We start from the raw sequence: 22,896 nt of genomic DNA on the forward strand, positions 1-22,896 counted from the left end.
GATTTTGTACATTACAAAGTCAGTGCTCTTGCGCAAATTCAAGCGGCCAGTGTAGACAGCTAGCAAGTTTTTGCGCAAAAGCAACTGCTTTTGCACAAAATCTTGCTAGTCTAGTCGCACCCAGGATGTCTCTGACCCTCCATCAAAGAGAGAGAAGTGAAGTATTCTTAATACCTTGGAAGAAGGAAAAACACATTGAAGAAAACAATGTTTAAAGCAGACTTTATGTCATAGTGGACCACTTAAGAGCAAAACTGAAAGATTTAGGGTGTTTTTTCACAGTTTGCTTTTTCAGTCATGTTGCTTTTATGAAATATTAGTTTTATTAAGAAATCAGTGGATAGCTTCAGAACTTCTTAAAATAATGTTTGTGGGCTAAATGGAGAAGGAGGATACAGTATTAGCTAATTACAATGATTGGGTTTGTGTTGGGGTTTCTAATTTATGTATTTATTTTATTTCAGGTACATCACCCAAAAGCTCCTTATTCTCTGTCTAAACAATGGGACTCTTTCTTTACGGATAAAATCTCAGGATTGGAAAGTGCAGAGGAAACTCTAACACACACATGGTCTTGCAAATGTATTAGTGCTTATAGCACTATTGCAATTCCAAGTATTGAAGCAATAGCAGGTAAGGAAGACACGTTTTATTACTGACTATGCAAAGTGACAAGAAATAGTGCTTTCACCTGATAGCTACTACCGTGAGAGAATCACTTTTTCCTGATAGCATTCTACTGTAAATGGCCAGTCACTGTTAATTATTTTGATGCTTATTCTCATAAAACTTGTAGGCTAAACTGGGTAGGGTTTTCATATTCAAATATTTATCTGCTTCCTTTTGGTCTGACAAAAGAGATGGAAATTTTACCACAGGATTTCTGCTACTTCTTTGTTTTTGCCTAGTCTTTCTCACAGAATTTTGCTAATTCAACTCTTAGGGTATGTCTACACTTGCTCCTTATATCGAGATAGGGATGCAAATGGAGTGTACCGAAATTGCTAACCAAGTGCAGGATTTAAAATATCCCATGCTTAATTAGCATAATTGTGTCCGACCGCCATTTTGAAATCGCGTTATTACGAACCAAAATCGTCCCATGTAGCTGCGTTATTTCGAGAGGAAACTCTTCTCTCGAAATAACTTTTATTCCTCATACAATGAGGTTTAACAGTTATTTCGAGAGAAGGGTTTTCTCTCGAAATAATGCTGCTACACGGGGCGTTTTATTTCGCAATAACGTGATTTCAAAATGGCAGCCGGACGCGATTATGCTAATTAAGGTCAGGATATTTAAATCCCGTGCTTCGTTAGCAATTTAGGTACACTACATTTGCATCCCTATCTCGAGATAGGGAGCAAGTATAGACATACATACCCTTAGAACAGAACAAAACTAGGAAATATATGCCCAGGCTAAGTTAGCCTTGCAAAAAAGCTAAAAATATTTGTTAACATTGGTTTTAACTTTTTTGAATCAGTTCACTTAGTCTTTTTGATGGTATTTTGTCTATGCAGTTATCAGTTTCACCCGAGACTCTCTGAGAATACAGGTCAGCTTTTCAAGATTTAGTGGTTTTGAAAGGTGTATTATTACATTGCCTGAATATAATCTTCTCTTTATCTGCAAAACAGGCCCATTATAAGCAGTGGCAATATCCTTTAACCCTGACCTAAAAAGGCTGCCTATCTAGAGATGAGAGGCTAGTTCAGAGTCTATATTCATGCAGCCAGCTGTCTTTCTGTAGAGACTGCCAACAAGGGCACCAGTTGGTGGACATTATCACATTCCTAACAGACCCTGGACTGAGACCTCTAACTCATTTCACGTTGTCAACCAAACAGTATCTTATATGAATAACTTTGTATTCACAGTAGACGTAGGCTGGATTCCAAAAGTTGATGACCTGTTAGTCACATTGAAGGGTTCTGTTTTCATTACCAGCCCCAGTCTGACCTCTCCAGTTTCCATGCTGTTTCTTAAAGGAGTACAAAAGTTATGGAGTGAGTGTTATAATTAATTCCATTTACCAGCCATATGCATCAGTGTTAAGTCTATTTCATGCATAAAATGAAAGAATAACTAGTCTTTCTGAGAGAGAATTCCTGAGTTGCCAAAGTTAATTCTATAGCCATTGCAAGCACACAGACTGAACTACTGCTCATGTTTACCCAGGGCAATAATATGTAGGAACCTGCTAAAGACTGTGCCACCATATTCTGATTATGCAACTACGTTATAAGAATATTGCAAAACAATTAGCTTAATACAATGTAACTTGGTCATATTCTGTTCTTTGCTGCATGACAAAATTTCTGCCATTCCAAGTATAAATGGCCCATTTACTTCTATCCAAGAAAAAAAACTCAGGGAAAGGAAGCCTCCATGAAGTTCCCCTTGCAGAGTTTTCCCCGATTCATTCTGGTGGGTAGAGCATTTCTACCTTTGGATGCCTGGATCCAGGCAAAACCTGCATGAGGTTGGCCCTTTTTTGGGCCTACTTCCCCCTCCTTCAGTTCCCTGAAAACATAGCTCTTTTTCCTGAGATGACAAAGTCTATGGACTCCTTGGAAGGGAGATGTCCCCCAGCATCTGAAATGGGAAAGCACAAAAATTAATGCAGGACAATGTAGCACTTTAAAGTCTAACAAGATGGTTTATTAGATGATGAGCTTTCGTGGGCCAGACCCACTTCCTGATCTGAGGAAGTGGGTCTGGCCCACGAAAGCTCATCATCTAATAAACCATCTTGTTAGTCTTTAAAGTGCTACATTGTCCTGCATTTTGCTTCAGCTACCCCAGACTAACACGGCTACATTTCTATCATAAAAATTAAGGCTGCTTTGGAGGCCTTAGAGGGCAGTGCATTGCACCCTGACTCTCCCTCTCCTATTCCTTCATGAGCTGTACATTGTCAGCACCGTGGAGGGGACAACCCATCGTGGAGGGTTCTTCACTGTACAGTAATTCCTCATTTAACACGTGCCTGCTTAACACGTTTTTGTGATAGCACGATTTTTTTTTAGGGAATGTTTTTTGAATTACACAACCATCCCTGGAATAACACGATTTCCCCAGCCGGCCCGTTGCCAGCAGCTGTGCGGGGCTTCCCTCACCTCCCTGCAAGCGGCGGAGGGTTCGCTGCTCACCGCACCATTCCCTGCCAACTCCCCCTCACTGGACGCCTTGCCCCCTCTCCTCCGCCCCCGCTTGCAGGCTGGAGGCTGGGTTTCCCCAGCTGGCCCGTCGCCGGCGGCTACGCAGGGCTTCCCCCGTCTCCTTGCAAAGTGGAGGAGGCTTCGCTGCTCACTACGCCATTCCCCAGTGACCCCCCCCTCGCCGGACGCAGTGCGGATCCCGGCAGACCCGTCACAGGAGCATACTCCCAACCCAATCCCCCTTCCCTTCCCTTTCCTTCTCTTCCTTTCCCTTCCCTTCCCTTCCCTTCTCTTTCCTTCCCTTCCCTTCCCTTCCCTTCCCTAGAGCCAAACACCTTCCCTCCCTGCTGTAATCCAGTCCCCTTTCTCCCCCAACCTTATGTCCCGGTCCCAACAGACACCACCGCTTGAAATGCAACCCCCACCTTTTCCATTATTTTCAATGGGAAAATTGACCCCGCATAACACTTTTTTACTTAACACGATCATTTTCTGAAACACATCTACAGTGTTAGATGAGGAATTACTGTATCTGGATCCTGACCAGGTGGGGAGGAAGACTTGTGTGTCATAGAGCATTCCGTCTATGTGATAAATGTTAGTAGAATGATGACTCTGGAGGCTAAGATGTAGCCCATGCAAATGAGCTAAGGGACAGATCAGAACCAACATTTTTAAACTTGTAACGGTGGACTGTATAGTAAAAGGTAAGTAGAATTGTATAAGAGCTTTATACTCTTCGTCAGAGAGAGCTTGTAATAGGTCCATTCACGCTTTGATGTTGGGGTGGTCCTGACCCCACTGCTGTGCTTATCTGACTGACTTTAGGGTAAGCTATTTAAGTCTTCTTTGTCTTGGCTGGCCTAGCCTTGATTTTTTGGCAGAGATTGTAAGTTCTGGCTCTGCTGCATTTGTTTTGGAATAACTAGCTAGACAATGTTCACAACCAGCTCTATGAGGTTGATGTGCTCTGGAGCACTTTCTTTTTCCATTGGGGTATTGTAAGTGTCTAGTATGCTTGGTCTTGTCCTGTCACAAACATATTGGCCATGCCTAAAGGACATTATTATTTAAAAACAAATATCTGACTGACATGTTCAAGAAAATCCAGAGAATGACGTCACAGGGTAAAGCTTTTCTCATTTTTAATTTTTAAAATAATTGGGAAGACCATGAAAAAATTAAAAAACAAAATATGGGGTCTGTTTTGAAAACTTTGAAGCCACAAGCAACTTTGAAATTTCAAGTTTTTCTTGTCAAAATACATTTTCAGCTTTTGACCAGCTCTACTGTGCCTTTTAAGAATTATATCCTAATGATTCTACATATTTACAGTATGCAGTTAGCAAAAGAGGTAATAGCCATTTATGAAAGAGCGTTTATAGGAATGATCTTTTAAAGTAGGTGTTGCTCTGAGAGGTGTTGCTTTATCCCATACAGTCAAAATATAAAGCTAATTGTTCTATGTTTTAACGGGTAAAATGAGTGCTGAAGAAAATAGTCTGGTGACATCTTTCTGATGATGTCATTATGTCTCCTTCAAAAAGAGTTTCGCTTCATCTATATTCACATTTTATAATAACTGTACTCATATCTTTCTGTTAAAAAACTGATCATGTTTATTTACATTTCACAATCCTTATTTTCATTTAAAATCTCAGTATCTCTGACAGGGTATGTCTACACTACCCTCCTAATTCGAAATAGGAGGGTAATGTAGGCATACCGCAATTGCAAATGAAGCCCGGGATTTGAATTTCCCGGGCTTCATTTGCATAAGCGGGGCGCCGCCATTTTTAAATCCCCGCTCGTTCGAACCCCATGCCACGTGGCTACACGGGGCACGAACTAGGTAGTTCGAACTAGGCTTCCTAGTTCGAACTATCATTACTCCTCGTGAAATGAAGTAGGAATAAGAGCCTCCGGAAAAGGGCGCTTTTTCCGGAGGATTGGGGCCAGTGTAGACGCTCTTTTCCGGCTTTTTTAAAAGCCGGAAAAAAGCGGCGGACATTTTTATTTAAATGCCGCGGGGGATATTTAAATCCCCCGCGGATTTCCCTACGACGACTCATGAAATTTACATGCCCCTTCCGGAAAAGGGGCCAGTGTAGACGTAGCCAACCAGTTTAGTGTTGTTATTCCACCAACGGTTGTCAATTTGATACACATAAGTGCTGGAATTGTGAGTTATGGTGCATCATCTGGCTTCAAGTGATTTGGCTTAATTGATCTCAGCTAGAGTTGCCAGATGGTTTAACAAAAAATACCGAACACCACTTCCCCCTTCCCCAAAAAAAACCACTGGGGAAAAAATCCGTTGAGGAAAAAAAAAGGGGGAGATCAAAGTTGCTGAGAAAAAAAAAGTGCTGTGCCTTTAAATGGCCCTGCACTCCTCACTCTCCCACCCCCGCCAGACGCGGCAGGGGAAAATTGTCCTTGCTGAGTTTCCGTCCAAAGGAAATAGGAAATACATGTCTGGTATTTTCTTTTTTTTTTACCGGACGGGGGACCCAAATAACGGAGAGTCCGGGTGAAAACCGGACACCTGGCAATCCTAATCTCAGTGTCCCCCCTGAACTATTTTAGATTGTACCTCCTACATCTACATGTTCTATATTTTGCACCAAAAAATAACTGTCCCATTATCCTTCTGTCAGCAAAATTTAATATCTGAGTACTTTAGAGAGATCTCAGGATGCTAAGAAGTAATTAATTTCACCAGGTATTTTGCAATGTATTTATCAGTATACACAGTAGTTTATTATAAATAATTAAGACTAAACTGCAGTTGTCAAACAAATAAACAAAAGTGCATATTATGAAGAAGCCTAATTTTTTTTCAATTAAATTTTTTCACTTGTGATCCATTGAAATTTTTGGGAGTTTTTCCTGAATTTCAGAGGTGTTACAAGCCTCTACTCACTCAGATTCTACAATGTTAAGGATCTTAAAAATACTTAAATAAATAAATTACTTATTCATTAGCAAAATCAATCTGATGTGTATCTCAGTCATTAGTACAAATTAGTGAGACTCAGCTGAATATTTTTTCAAATAAACTGCCTGATATACTTAGTGAGCAGGATCATTTCCAATTTCTGGTGTCTCTGTGGGAGTTTTCCTAAAGTGGATAAATTGACACCAAGAGAAATTGCTGGAAAGAGGATGTATGTTTTGAATATATTGCCAATATCTTGCTCTGAAGCATTGTTTGTGTGTATCTAAAATGAAGAACATAGGTTGTGATGTAGAGGTTCTAAATTGGCAGGAATCTAGTTGTTGTCTTGATTTGAGAAATATAAAGAGTGTCAACATTGCAAATTACTGTTTAAAACAAAGTAACTTTGTTTCCTCAGCTGCAAAATAATGCTGAAAACCACAATAAACTTTTTTTATTAAAGCAAATGTAAATTAAATCTGGCATAGAAAAAGTCTTTGGGTCTTTTTAGTAAAGAAAATTTTTGACCTATTTGATATGATTCTTTGACAATTACTTTGAAGAAAAACAGTAGCTTTCCTATTGTTTGTATTATGATTTATTAAACCCTTTTGGCCCCATATAGATGTATTGACTTGTGCCACTAATGGTCTTGTCAAATCATGCAGAACCCTAAAGATTATTTCCTCACCAATGACTGACAGAAATGTTCCTGTAATCTTCTGCACTGTGACGTGTCAAAGCACAGCCACCTCTAAAAGATTAAAGGGGCAAACACATGGGCAACTCATTAAGGAGGGAGAATTACTTAGTCATTTCCTCTATGTTATCCTTCAACTCAGGCAGTATGATTTCATTTTCAGGCTGAAATTGTGACCTGACTGGATTCAGAGCTATGGGATCGGGCATATCAGGAATATGCCTTTAACCAGACTTGGAAAATTGTTTTTCCCAGTGTCCTAAAATATTACTTGGAATGATTAGAATCGTTACCCTGTCCTACTGTAGAATGTACATATTGTAGATTGATGCTGCCACACTCCTTCCCCCTCTCTTCCCCTCCCCCCGCCTTACCTTGATTAACAAGATAGCTCATCAGTTTTAGCACAGACCTTCTCCCAGCCATGGCTCTTATCTAGGATTTCATGCTTTATGGTTTCTCAGTCCCAGCCCTAGCTGTCTACTCCTATTTCCCTTATATCCAAGGTAGCATTAATGAACCACACCTACCCCAATCAGTGAATAAGAATCAATCAGCAGCTCCCCTGCAGGGACCCAACTACTGCTCACAGAGCCTTCCTCTCTATTAGTTAAATCTGCAGTGAAGATAACTCTATGCTCAGCCACTGGTTTTTCCCTTAACATGCTCAGATTCAAACATACTCAGCCTCTTTCAGTGCCACAAAGCAAGGCAGCCCATACTCCCTGAACTAAAGGGAAGAACTCAAAGTATCTGTTACCATGTATTACTACTTTGAGGTAACCGAAATAAAAATATACAGGCTCAGGCAGTCACAGCAATCGAGATGTTATGGTCCTCTAGTCCTTTCCCATAAGCCCTCTGGGCATTAATTCATAAATACCTGTGCTCTGGCCCCTAAGCAGAAGTTGACTGTCAGTCTGCCTCTGCACAGCATCCTATTTGCAGTTTATAGATTGTCTGAAGTTTCTTCATCTTCATCCATTTCTGGTATTTGATATAGCAGGACAAAGTTTACCCAATGCATATGGGGACACATGCAACCATACAGAAAAAAGACAGACTCACAAGGCAGGTGACAAAAAGGGACTGTCTGGGATCATCCGCTCTTTCCCCCCCCCCACCATCCAGAACAGCCCATACCCCGAGCCTCCCACCTCCTTGCTTCCTTTAGGAGGGCAGGGTGCAGGTCCCTCCCCCTCTCCATTAATTCAGGAACGTTGCTGGCTGTTACCCTTTTTTAGAGAGTGAGGGGAAAGTGCAGTTTGTTCCATTCTAATAATCTATATTAACAAAAACACAGTTTTGTTGGTATGAGTTGAAGCCTTACTAGGAATACTATGACAGTGCAGTGTACCTGCAAAGCCTTCCAAGTGTGGATGTGGCCATAGGTTTAAAACTTTTAGCTTCATTCTTTCCCCCTCTCTCGATGCTCAGACACTGCCTTAATGCCTACAGTTGAGTTTTTCATGTGTGCCATTAAAACCCTATAAGACAGTTCCATAGGCTAATTTGTGCAAGCATTTAAAGCCAGATAAAAATAAAAAGTGCAAGGTTTTAAAGGAATTTACGTCTTACCACATTTTTTATCATAAAGATCATTAAGAGAATATCATTTTATTATTTTCTTATGACTCATTGTTCTTGATTTGTTTGTAATTTTAGTTAATTTCAGTTGCTCTTTCCATTAGTATTTCCTATATCCTCCCCCCCAAAAAAAATACTGAAAAATTCTCTCCATTAACCTGCCTCTGCCTCAAAACTGAATGGAAATCCAACTAAATCCTGAGAGCAGGACGAACTCAGCTATTTGCAGGACAAAAAAACCATAAAGACAAATGATTAATGAATCAGAGACAACTGTAAATTCTAGCATAAGGTATGACCCATAGATTATGTCTCTGTAGCTCCAGAACCTGAAGTTATTTCCAAGACAGTGAAAGTAAATGATCCATTTTCAAGTAAATGTCCTGGAAAATCCTGCATTTTTAGACCACCTTGTTCATAGGAGATGTGCAAAAGAAATTATTAACAAAAATCTGAACCATTTCATAGTCATAGCTGATTTGTGCTGTAAGTAGTCAGCCTTTCAAAACTATATACAAAGTAGAACTGGATGAAAAAGGGATATAATCGTGAATATTTTGGGTGGGTCCCAATTTTTTTAATATGAAATTTTGTTGAAGAATTTATTGGCCATGTGAAGTGGATGTTAGTGGGAAACTTTCATGCAAACCATCCCTAAATAGACAGACTTTCTTTCATATTATCAAGGTTTCCAAGACAACAATTCATCTTACAAATCCTCTGCTGCACATCTCAGAAGGTGGAGAAAGAGTTAATTGTAGAATCATACAATCATAGAATCAGATTGCTGGAAGGAAACTTGAGAGGTCATCAGTCCAATTCTCTGCACTCATGGCAGGTTCCAAGCACCTTCTAGAATCTAGAACTTCCCTGATAGGTATTTGTCTAACTTGCTCTTAAAAATCTTTAATGATAGAGATTCCTCAGTCTCCCTAGGCAATTTATTCCAGTGGTTAATCACTCTGACTGGTCATGTTTTCTGACCTTTAATCATTTTTGTTGATCTTTTCTGAATTTTCTTCAGTTTGCCCACATCTTTCCTAAAATGTGGCACTAAGAACTGGTCACGATATTCCAGTTAATGGCCACGGCAGCATTAAACAAACATCCTCTTTTTTACTGAATTTGAGTTAGCTGGAAGGAGACGGAGAATGTTCCTGGTGGACCAGCTATTTGGTTATATATTGCATTACATGTCAAAAGGTACACTCAAACCAAAACATGGTGTCATGTTGAGACTGGACTCACTCAGGGTGCTTTGAATGCTAAAGACATTCTGTCTTGGCTGATAAATAGATTGCATTTTTGCCAGGCTTGGTTAATCTCCTGCCACTTGACTGCACTCCCATGCAATTCTAACTTTCTGCTGCTAGCTCATAATCAGATAAACTACCCCAGAAAGTACTGCTACTTTGAAAATAATGTTACTATGTAAAAGTCAAAGTATCCTCTGGAAAACTACTTGAGCAAAAGTACAAAAGTATCGCATCTTAATTGTACTCAAGTATCCAGAAGTAAAAAGAAGCCGTCCTATGGAAATCTATGGTTAACCACCCGAGTTATCATAAGGAACCATTATTTTTCATATACATAATGTGCATTTATATATATATATGCATATATACCGGTGTGGCTGTGTGTGTGTGAAACAACAATAGCCGTTGATAAGAACATACAAACATACAAGAACATAAGAATGGCCGTACTGGGTCAGACCAAAGGTCCATCTAGCCCAGTAGCCTGTCTATCGACAGTGGCCAGCACCTAGTGACCCGGTGGGGGTGGACCAAAGACAATGATCAAGCGATTTGTCTCGTGCCATCCATCTCCAGCGACTGACAAACAGAGGCCAGGGACACCATTCCTACCCCCTGGCTAATAGCCTTTTATGGACCTAACCTCCATGAATTTATCTAGCTTCTCTTTAAACTCTGTTATAGTTCTAGCCTTCACAGCCTCCTCTGGCAAGGAGTTCCACAGGTTGACCATGCGCTGTGTGAAGAAGAACTTTCTTTTATTAGTTTTAAACCTGCTACCCATTCATTTCATTTGGTGTCCTCTAGTCCTTATATTATGGGAATTAAAGAATAACTTTTCTTTATTCACCCTCTCCACACCACTCATGATTTTATATACTTCTATCATATCCCCCCTCACTCTCCTCTTTTCCAAACTGAAAAGTCCCATTCGCTTTAGCCTCTCTTCATATGGGACCTGTTCCAAACCCCTTATTCATTTTAGTTGCCCTTTTCTGAACCCTTTCCAAGGCCAAAATATCTTTTTTGAAGTGAGGAGACCACATCTGTACACAGTACTCAAGATCTGAGCGTTTTATTCAGGGGCAGTAAGATATTCTGTGTCTTATTTTCTATCTCTTTTTTAATAATTCCCAGCATTCTATTTGCCTTTTTGACCGCCACAGCACACTGTGTGGACGTTTTCAGAGAACTATCCATGATAACTCCAAGATCTCTTTCCTGATTTGTTGTAGCAAAATTAGCCCCCATCGTACTATATGTATAGTTGGGGTTATTTTTTCCAACGTGCATTACTTTACATTTATCCACATTAAACTTCATTTGCCATTTTGTTGCCCAATCACTTAGTTTTGTGAGATCTTTTTGAAGTTCTTCACAGTCTGGCCAATGGAGCAGTGGGGAAACTCTCTCACGAGCAGTTTCCAGCACCGCATTCCCCCAACCAGGGGAAGCATGAGCAGCTGAGCACGTGGCACTGTGCTGCTTCTCCCCCACACACCGGATCTGGCCCATGAGGCACAGGGTTCCACACTCTTGCATACACGGTTGGCCCTTAAGGAAAATGGCACCCTAGACAAACCTGCATTTTGGTGCCCCAACCCTCCCTACCCTGGGCAGCGTGCCCCCCTCATTTCCCTTGGAAGCTGCTCAGTAGCTTGCTCCTCTTAGTACAGAGCTATTGTCTCTCCCCCTTGCAAAGGGAGTTGTCATAGGTTGTCATAGTCCTTGGCCAAACTCTTCCTTTATGAGCTACATGGGGAATGGATTATTGTAGCTTAAATCAGGGGTGGGGAAACTAAGGCCTGGGGTCTAGATGTGGTCCCTGGCTTGCCTGGATCTGGCACCTGAGGCTCAGGGCTTCTGACTAGAGTGCTACGGACAGATCTTTGAGTGCATGTAACATGCTCGCTTTTGAATGTTATGAAACAGAAGTAGCTTCTGTAATTCATGGAAGAGAAGAACTTTGATGTTTAAAAAGACCCATCCATGTTATATTTTACATGTAAAAAGACAACTTCTGGTAGAGAAAGAAGGTTGGTGAGGTTTTCATTGGACCTGTTTTTATTGATGCAGTAAAAGATATTATCTCGCCCACCTTGTTTCTCTAATATTCTGGGACCCACACAGCTACAGCAACACTGCATACGGCTCCCAGTAGATCATTTAGAAATTCCCTCATTCTGCAGTGACAGTTCAGCTAGGCATGTGAGCTCTTTTCCCAGCAACACTGTTTACTTCTTTTGTCTTCAAGCTCATTTTCACTTAGAAATAGAATATTTTCCACAGTTTTCTTCAACAACTTTTAAATCTAAGAAAAGATGGCACTATATGGGACTGCTTATCAGCTGGTACAAACCTTAGTAGCTTCATTAGAGCTATGACAGTTTATGTCATCTGATAGATAGAGTATTTGTCCCCATCTGTATAATAATATCAGCTGGAGATAAAATTCTGTGGTATGGGCAGATGGTTGCCACTCTTCAGCATTTTGTCATATTACTGGATGTTAAGGGGATCAGACAGGTCACTGCTGCACCCAAGGGGTAGGTGGTTGCCCCAAAGTCTGTACAAAGGGGGCCATGTGAGATGTCAAATGAAAGCTTATGTTCTACTGATTTTATGTGTGCTATTCATGTACTTGTGTGATATCTGTATGTGGAGTTATAAATATGTACTCTGTGTTGATGCTGGAAGATTCTCTGAGGCAGAGCAATGGGCCAGGAATGTTCAGTCAGTGACTATGCTAATTAGCAAGGCTCCAGGGACAAGGCTGTCAGAGAGGCCAATACACACCTGAGGAATGTGTCTGGGACCTGCAAACCAGTCAGTATCTGATGACTGCTGACTTGGGACACAGGGATAGGTCACTGGGCCATGTGACCTGCTCCAGCTTGGAAGATACCAGGGATGGATATAAAATGCCACGAGGTGGACTGGATCTTGCCTTCAATTCTGTTACTGATTCCAGATGCAGCCTTGCAAGGAACAGTGAGCCGGGAAGAATCGTTGGCCCATCCTGACATAGGATTTACACCAGAGACTTTTAAGATAGCAGTTTGTAACATCTCTGCTCAGAGCCTGCATCAAGAACTTAGTGATTGATGCATGTAGTGTATTCTCCTTAACAACCTTACTCTCATGCTTTTCTTCCTTTTATTAATAAATCTTTAGATTTTAGATTCCAAAGGATTGGCTCAGCGTGTTCTTGTGGGTAAAATCCAAAGTGTAAATTGACTGGGAACTGTGGCTGGTTTCTTGGGACCGGAAGAACCCGTTTGAGGTAGGTGAGATTGGGTTCTATAACCCCTCACCTCTGTGTTAGGCCTGGGGCTGATTGTGGCACCGGGAGAGCTGGAGTGTCTGAGGGGTTTTGCTCGTGAGGCTTCCTGCTGGCTGGATTGGCAGCTGAAGTGCTCGTGTGACTGTTTAGTGGGCTACTTGGGAAGGGCCTCCAGTCTGGGGCTGTAAGGAGCCTGGTTTTTGAGCAATTTGCCCTGAGCGGATGCCCTCAGCGGTGCCCAGACCCCACCCGGTCCATAACACCTTTCTGAGGCCTTCCTGAGTGATTTCCTCAGTTAATAATATCCTGTGTAAGTTAGAGTGGTGTTAGTTTTACACAATAAAAATCCATAGAGGGTACATTAGAATATCTGTATAGTTGAGGAAGATTTATGTGTAATAATGTGGAGGATATTTTTGGACTGTGTTACAAATTCCCCCAGCTGTTGACTATGTAATGTCGTAAGAGTTTTGTTTGTCCTGTTGACTGGAAGGCCATTTACCTCAGAAAAGGGAAGAAGGGAGTTCTGTTTTCTCCTTCCCTGTAAGAACAGGCACACTACTGTAATCTCAGGGTTAAAAAATGTTGGCTTTGAAAAAATAGTGCAAAATGATTCATAACTTTCTTCCATATATTTCAAAAGAAGCCTGGTTTTGTCTTGGACTGTGTTTTTAATTGGAAAAACCTTCCCATCTGCAGACCTTATTTAAAATTATATTTGTTTAATATACAAGGTTGTTCCAGGGAAATCTTAGAAGAGATTTAGACTTAATACTTAAATTTGCCCAAGCAAGCCTTCTATCTAGATTAGGTTATAATTGTCTTCCATGCATTTAGTTGAATCTTTACTGATTACTCAGATTGATACTTCTTCTTTTTCTGTGGGCATGTAGCTACAACCCCATGAAATATTGTTAAAACAAAATAAACAGCCTGTGACTCTGAGCTAGATGGTTTGTAAGATGTACTAGCTGCACACAGCTACTGATAAGGAGTCAGAGATCACTATCAACCTCTTAATAAAGGTGGTATCCACTGGCATCATCTAAAATATGTTAGCAGCAAAGCCTAGGCACTGTAATGAACTATTACATCTTAATAAGCTAAATTGCACTTAGAGTGGTTACCATTCAAAACTTTATCGTTACCATGGCGTTCACAGCACTGTTACTATGATATTCTGTTTTCTCTAAGTAAACTAAGAACGGGAATGCGGAAATGAAGGGGTGAAATTCTGTGACGTGTCATTCAGGAAGTCTGACGAGGTTATCAGAGTTTGCCTTAAAAATTGTGAATCCTGCCAAAATGTTGTTGGTTCATGGTAATGATTGAGTTGCTAAGGTCACTTACAGAGTAAACAGTGTTCTTACCGTTCATTTGCACATTGCACTTACAACAGCTGATTTGGGAATAAACAAGAGACACATAGAGGCCTAAATTGCGTAGCTGGAGTCGATGTATCTTAAATCCCTGTCTACACAACAGCAGGTCGATGAGAGCAAATGCTCCCATCGGCTTCCCTTACTTCTCGTGAGAAGTAAGAATATTGACGCCGACAGGGATGCCCTTTGAGTTTGATTTAGTGGATCTATACTCTACCACTAAATCAAATCCCAGAAGATCATCTGTAGCAGCGTTGATCTTCCATGTAGTGTAGATGCACCCATAGAGTCATGATAAAATATCTTCTGTTGTTTTGCCCAGTAATGTACCCCCTTTTCCCACTTAAGCAAACATGATGAGCCCAAAGAGGAGTCTGTTACCTCAGCCTTCTTCTGGATAATCAATAAAATGAAAGCAAATTGTAGTCCAATTCCTGGATCACATCACACAAACCACCATTGGCACTAACTTGCATCATTGAGCAGTCTGTGCTGAAAGGACAAAAAGTAGTCTCTGCAGGATCTATTTCTACTGACCATTAACCTCACCAAGAAGCTGAGAGACAGGCACGTTGTGATTTTTTCCAGTGCCATCCTGCAAGTGGGTAGGTGGGTGGGTGTCAGAAACTGAAGCCAAATTTCCTGTCTGTCACTTCCATAATGCAGTAGTAGTACAGATTTTAAATAATAAATCAATATAGGAATTAAGTCACTGTGGCTGCTACCATTCCTTATGTGATACTTTTTCCTTTTGTAAAATAATTGAAACAATAATATGAGAAAAATCAGTAGATTTCTAGAGGGTAATGGCTACACGAACAATGGACATCTCATCAGACAAGCCTGGTAGACTATGAAAATATGTTTGACATCTATAAATGTACAATAAATGGGGGGGCGGGGAGAGAGAGAGAGATTATGGTTTTTTTAATAGGCAAAATTCATAGACCAAAGAAATCCACTTGATGTAATAGATTTAGATTGTAGTAAAATATATTATACTGTCTCCTGTGAAATCTTGTTCAAAAATAAATAACAGTTGCTCTGGATATCAATAGCAGCATATGGGTTGGAAACTAAATGCCTGTTGAAGTAAATAGCAGCACTTTTGTTGATTTTTGGTAAAATTGCCTGGGACAAACAAAGACAACAAGCAAAGGTAATGAGACATTTCATTGTAGGGCAGGCATCTGGGATACTATAGGGATTAGTGCTAGGTTTGGTCTTATTTGATATCTTCATTAATAAAATGAATAAGCAGCACGCTAATGGAATTCTCAAATAATGCTAAGCTGAAAGAGTTGCATACACCAGTCAGGAAACAGACCTGATGCAATGGAACATAGAAAAATTGGAAACATTAGCACAAAAAAATTACAAAATCAGTTTTAATTGAAAAAAATCACAACCAATTCAAATGTTGGGAACAGAATCTGAAACATATATACTCAATGAGAGAAAAATGTTGAGATGGTAACAGACCTGTGTGCAGTATGAGATAGCTACAAAAAAGTCCACTGAAATTTTGTCCTTTGCACATGAGCCCATGATGTCATGGCACACGGTGATATAATAATAACCGCTGTCAGTATGATCTTGGTATTACAAGACCTCAAATTCTGCATTTGGTTTTAGAGACATGACAAGAAAGATATTTATTAAGGAGCGGAGAGAGTTTAGAGGAGAGCAAATGGTAATGGGAAATGGAGAAGACTGATTTATGGAGATAAAACTATTTTTAAAAAGTGAAGTATGTGTAAGTAGGCCAAGAGAGAATCAGTCTCTCTCCCTCTCTCTCTCTCTCTCTCTTTTGCCTAAAAGGTGTAAACACCGCCAAGGATGAAAAATTACAAATGTATACTGGTCTGGTTTTATCAAAAATCATTGAGTATCTGGAAAAACTTATGATGATAGATATACTGTATCTATGTTATAGCATAGCCTTCCAAGGACAGACGTAGACAGTCTATTACTTGGAAACTTCAAAACTACAAAATGTGACACAGCACATGCTGGACTGCAGTAGTAAAGAGATTAATTGGATAGTGAATAGGTCTTTTTCTGTGTACAATGCCTATATATCAGGGCAGAGATGAGACATGTTGGCAGGGCAATATGTAAAAAGATTCACTCTCAGTGCTGAAGCTATGGAGAAATCTGTTCCTTAGAGAAAAAAAATAGATTTCACATTGTAAAACACTAAATCACAATAAGGCATGTGTAGATGCTCCACTGCTGCTATTTTGAAATAGACCCTCACCAGGGCCTTTCTAAGTTATTCCTTCTCAGTGCCTCCTGGGGCTCTGAATCAAGACAGCACGTCTACATTAGGAAAGCTTGCCTCGGACTAATTTTGAGGCTTCCCTGCAGGGTAAATGTGCTATTTTGAAATAAGCTATTTTGGAATAACTATTCCGGAATAGCTTATTTCAAAATAAGCATGCAGTGTAGACATACCCTGTATGATTCATTCATAGTAGTTGTCCTTCTCCTCCTATTCTCTCTGCTATATTTTTACTGCAATGTGTGTTATGTTTTGCTTTCATTTTCATTCTCTCTGATTTTCTCAGTGTGTGTTCTTTCCAACAGTTACCTGTGGATTTGAGAGCTGGTTTTGTCCTGTTTAGTATTGGCTCTTTTATGATTGGTAAGGGCCTTTAAAATTGAGCCCCATTAGTGTACATCAGTGGGGCTGTGGACAGAGTCTTCTGAGGGAAGCCTGGTGTATTAATTTAGAGCAAATATATGGACCTCAAGCATCAAAGGTGTATTAATTTAACTCAGTTACCATCCAGCCTGATACAGGATTCAGAAAGGTTTGGGGGTTGGCATACAGAATATAAAAAAGGCCATACTGGACCACACCAAAGAACTATCTAATCCAGTATCCTGTCTTCCAGCTAACAAAGACCTCAGCTTGCTTAGTGCCATGGCAAAGACACAGTTAAACATTATTTTATATTTTATTCAAGATATTAATAATACGGATAAATAATTGAAATGTAAAGTATAAAGTAAAGCTTTCATTCAGCAGCACCCCTTATACCTGTTCTTTGTAGCTGTAGTGAGTTTTTAGAACTTCCCTCTGTTCCTCCCCCCTCCATATTTGACAGTCTCTATAATAGCATGAAAGATGGCAATATCTGTCCTTTTGTGGAAAAGAGAAGTTAGATGACATGGGCTGGAGGTATAATTGTTGCTGTTGTTAAAGTCCAGTCCTGTTTCCTAAAAGACCAGACAAAATCCACGCATGCATAATTGAAAAGAAAAGAATAGTAAAGATAGAATATGCAGCTTCTGTGTCTAGTGTTGACTTTCATGTGAAGCCTAGAAAAACTCAGGCACAGTACATGGTCTTATTACACACTCACATCTGGCAAACTTGTACCAGCATTGATCTAAAAGGCATTGCATTTCACTGCCTTTCTGATCTCAAGCTTTCAGCAGTGCTGCAAAATATGCAGTCTTGGCAGTCTAATCCAGACTTCTATTAAAAGACAAGGAGAGGGACAGGGAAAAAATAAGAAATAAGATGAGGAAGAAGTAGAACATGCGGCAGGAATGGTACAGAGACAAAGTTTCACATTCCAGGTGATGTTTGGGATTTAGCCAGTGGAGGTGGCAGTGTCCTCTGGTCCCCTCTCTCTGACCCAGTCTGGTCAGGACATCTTTCAGGGTTATAACAGTGAAGGTCCGGGATCCCAGAAGAAGTTTGAGGTAGCAGCCAAGCTGATGAGTCTTGCTCTTCTCTTGTCTTTCAGTCAGCCAAAGAACCCTTTTGCTCTGCCACCCACTGTCCTTATTTTCTCAGCAGACTCTTTTTAAGCATCCCAAAATGAGTGACGAGTAGGATGATATTGTTTTTTCCATCAGTTAGGCATAATTTCTGACACACAGATTTTGGGTCACTGATTTCTGGTCCCAAACTTCTCTTGTTGACAAGGCATGAGTTTAACACACTCCTTGAATAATATCAGTAGGCCTTTTTTTTTATTAACCTAGTCTTTTTGTCTCCCTTTTACATCTTTTCTTAACATTCATTATTATGGATTATTGTGACATTTTATTAACTTTAACTCACTTTTCACAATTGAGCTCACAATTAGCTTCAATGTGTGGACTCAATTATTGCACAAGGCCCCTTGATGCTAGAATTTATTCCTTCTTGAGGTCTGGAATAGCCAAGTCTACCAAAAAACAAACAACTCGCTTCCATCTGAGTTATTTGACAAGAGAAGGAGTTGAAGTGTAGGGTGCTAGTATCAGGGCCTTATTTCATTATTTATTTATTCATATGTGTATCCGATTGTAGTCTCTCTGGTTTATATGGGCATTCACTTGCAACTGTTTATTTTGTTTCTTGTTTTATTCTTTTTACTATAAATTAAATTTTGGTCAAAATGTTTAAACCTGACTGCCTGAAGTAGAGCTCCTAAAATTTCACAGTTAGGCACCTAAATATAAATATGGTCTTTTTTACAGAATTGCTAAGTTTCTACAAATCCCATTGAAGCCAGTGGAAGCTGCAGAAACTCATTATCATTGACATTTAGAACATTTATATTTAGAAACCAAAATATGGACATAAGAGCCTTACTTTAGGCACCCCAATTTGAAAGTTTTGACCACATGCACGTGCAAATGTTTAGAATTTAATCTAGGCACATACACATGTTTAGTCTGGAGCGTGGGTGGCAGTTATAAGAGGCAGGGGAAGGCATTGATTTCCCAAACTGCCAGCCCACTCCTATGCACACTGCACCCCTAGAAGGCCTCTAGCTTCGGAGTGGCTCTGAGGCTGCCCCCCAGGCTTCAGCTGTGGAGAATCTGGGGATGCTAGGGCATTGTGCCCTGTCTGTGTTCCAAGGCGTGAGACTAGAGATGCCTGTGCTCCATAGCCAATGAGGCTGGGATCACACACTGCCCTCCCTCTCTGTGCTCCAAGGCAGAGGAGGTTGGGACCATGTGCCACCCACCCTCTGCTTGCTCAAGATCCAGAAAGGCTAGGATCATACACCACCCTCCCTCCCCATACTCAGGGGCCAGGGAGGCTGTGGCTGTGTGTTTCCTGCCACCTCCCCATGCTCCGGAGACAGGGAGAAGGAGGCTGTGGTCTTGTGTTTCCTGCCTTCCCCCTGGTCTGGGGCTGGGGAGGCTCATCTGAGGGGTGGGAGGCCTGTCCTTGTGTTGTGGGATGTCTTGCACAGGAAGGGGGGATAGGATGTCTGCCCCTCTGGTGGGAAGGGGCTTGGTTCCCACAGGGACTTGGGCAGAAGGGACAAGGTTGGGGGGGTTCATCCACCATCCATGATCTGGAGAAGAGAAGACTGAGCTAGGGTCATAATAACAGTCTTTGAGTATGTAAAAGATTGTTATAAAGAAGAAAGTGATAAACTGTTCTCCTTGTACACTGAGGACAGGAAAAGAAGTAATGGACTTAAATTGCAGCAAGGGAGATTTGGATTAGACATCAGGAAAAACTTCCTTAGCGTGAGAGTAATGAAACACTAAAACAAATTGCCTACAGAGGTTATGGAATCTCAGTCACTGGAGGTTTTTAAGAGCAGGTTAAATAAACATCTATCGGTGACAGTCTAGATAATACTTAGCCCTGCCTCAGTGCAGAGGCCTGGACTAGTTAACCTACTGAGGTATCTTCCAGTCCTACATTTCTGTGATTCAATGGAACTGGGAAAAATAAATAGCAGCTGTGTCCAGGCCTATGATACGGCTTGACAGTCAGCATAGAGCAACCTCTTGGGTTATGAAGCCATGTTACGAGGGTAGTTTCACAGCTAGGTGGAAAACAGGTGAATGAAAATGAAGGCAAACTTTTAAAAAAATAGTAAATGAAGAGTGGAGAGGAGAAGGGGATGGAGGGAAAGGACACCATAGTGAATGATTATCTCAATAATTAGTTGACTGATATATTGACTGTCCATGTTAAAGACAGCCGAGGTGACAGAACAAACAGTTTCTGATGTGATCCATTATATACACAAAAAGTAAATATATGGCAGAGCAACCCTCTTAGGGGTAGGAAATGAGCACCGTTATACACGTCTGTAGGGAGAACTCAGAAAGACAGAATTAAATACCTGAATTGGAATTGAGCCTAAGCCTAAGCCTGAGCCTGGAAATTAAAAGCAATTCTATCACCCTGTCTAAAAAAGACTGGAACACAGGAAGTATCCCATCCACCCCCTGGAACTCCCTCCCCCACCCAAACAAGAGGTCACCGATTTGTTTTTGTCTGCATATTTGGAAGATGCACATCTTCCCCTGTGAATGCTCTGATTCAACAAGCAACAGGTTGTTGAAATGTGTAAGAATTCTCCCTTCCAGCAGGGTTGTTGGCAGTGTCAGGCAGTGTGGAGGGTTGGTATAACACATATTGCAAATTAAGAGAACAGTTGGGCCTAAATATTTAATCCTTGACAAAGCATTCCTTTATAATTAAAGGCACAAAATGCATTTAATATCTACTGTTACTGTAATTACTTTACCCTTTCTGCAGAAAAACTTGACTGAGGTATCTTGTCCCATCTTGACTGTTCCATCAAAACAACAAAGATGCTCTTAATAATATAGTTTAATTACACCCATTCGTATCTTAAAACCTATTTCTTTTCTGATTTACCTATTCTCCTTAATTTCCTTTCTCCCTCTGTTACTGCTTTTATCATTCTCTAGTTTCTATAATTGGTTTTTGTTCTTTATACAATTTAACTGGAACTCTGATATAATTCAAAATCTGAATTTTGCGGTACCTGTGCAATAAAGATCTCTGATCAGTTTATTATTCTTCAGTAAAATATTTATAAAAAATGTACCTTTCTAGACATCAGTTAAAACAGCTCTGTGTCACATCCAATCAATATCTGCATTCATTTACTCTTTTGTGGGGTATATAACTATAATTTTCTGCTATGTTTTATACGTATTATTATTTTGCTATATTAACACATATATCTTACTATTTTGATCCATTCTAAAAACTATTAATAAACTATTAATAAAATCATATGTAATATAAAATAATTATAAATTAATGCAACAAAACTAATAAAATCATATCTATATATAATAAGATTTTATTAATGCATCAAAATAGCAAAATACTAATGTGTTAATTTTAGCTATAGTCAGGTATAACTTTACAGCTATAGCTCTGAATGCTGCCTCTGTCTGTTTATAGATGGTTTATGAGTCAGAGCTGAGCTCCTTTTTGTCTGCTGAGAATTTGTGTTTGTGTTTCACAGAAGCAGATCATCTAAAATTTAGATTAAAAACTCTACCCTCCTCACCACACTCCAAAATAAGACTTGTTGATCTTGTAACTCAACTGTAGAGAGATAAGCTTAACTGGTAACTCCTTTCTTTATTAGCCAATATGCTAAAGAGCTAAAATTCAGGTTGGTTTTTTTATTATTATTTTGAATGGTAGGAAAGCACCATTTTGTTGTTAATAGAAGTGATATTGGTACACTTTCCTGTTTATTTTTCTGTTTTTAATAAATATGAACAGCATGGATAGAGGCTTAACTAGCAGTAGGTTTAAACTGCAAAAGAGAGAGGTACAAAAGAGAGCTTTTGCAAACTAGAGAGAGATTTTCCTTTACACAAAATTCTTCATACACTACAACTGGTGCTTAAGCCCTGCCTGATTAGAAGTGCCAATTCCTAAGAATCAATGATACAAAATGAAAGTTTTGCTAAATCAGACTGAAAGAATGTCTAAAGTCAAGGCAGCTGTTGGGTAGAAAGGGGAGAGCGATACAGAGCAGGAGAAAAAGGGCAATTTGCCTTGACTTGCCCTGTTGAGAGGGCCTCCTAAATGTTAGAAAGTAGAAGAGGGATCAGAGATATGACTCCCGCCAACAGAAGGGCCAGAGCTCCAAGAGAGGTAGAAACAGGTATTGCTCCCAGCTGTCTGGAGGGCAGAGATCTGGGGCCCCTAAAACCTCTGTGTACCTCTGTCTAAGTTTGAGTGCTTTTTGAGAATTTCACACTATCTGTGAAACAAAAACGGACTTCACAACTTCTTGCTTATTTTGAAATGGTAACTTTATGAAGCTCTGATTGTCAAAATAAGGCAGAGGAGGGGTGATTTTGAGCATGAATTTATAATTGCTCCTAAATCATAAGTACTGCAAAAGCATTCAAAAAGTGTTTGGTTTGGTTTGGTTTTAAAATAATTTTCAGCATTCTTGAGACTGTAGATTAGCACAGTAATCAAGGAACAAAGCATCACTATCAAACTGAATTTAGATAAACTCCTTAGTGCCTGTGTGTAGGGTGGCTGAGGACATCAAACAAACATGTTGTGATTCTGTTTGATTCAGTTCTAATACAAATGAGCACACCGGATTTAAGGAAAAAAAAGTACTGCTATTTATCACAGGCTCCTTTTTTTGGATGTGATAGGGGTTGTGTAACTAATCAGAATGTGGTATGTTTCTTTCTTTCAGATTTACCGCTGGATTATAAATTTACCCGATTTTCCTCAAATAGCTCGGAAACTGCTGGTTACTATCCGACACCTCCAAAGGTACTACTATCAAATGGTGAGCCAGTGACTACAAAAT

General features: G+C 40.1%; 1 protein-coding gene across 5 annotated transcripts in view; it reads left to right on the plus strand.

Moving 5' to 3' along the window:
- Positions 1-22,896, plus strand: part of NT5DC1 (5'-nucleotidase domain containing 1) — a 267,029-nt gene that overhangs the window by 174,071 nt on the left and 70,062 nt on the right. For all 5 annotated transcript variants that reach the window (XM_075924007.1, XM_075924008.1, XM_075924009.1 and 2 more), the window contains 2 exons: positions 465-633; positions 22,780-22,875. In XM_075924007.1, the coding sequence (XP_075780122.1) occupies positions 465-633; positions 22,780-22,875 (265 nt within the window). The remainder of the gene's footprint in view (positions 1-464; positions 634-22,779; positions 22,876-22,896) is intronic.

The sequence above is a fragment of the Pelodiscus sinensis genome, chromosome 3, assembly GCF_049634645.1.
Source record: "Pelodiscus sinensis isolate JC-2024 chromosome 3, ASM4963464v1, whole genome shotgun sequence".
NCBI lineage: Eukaryota > Metazoa > Chordata > Testudines > Trionychidae > Pelodiscus > Pelodiscus sinensis.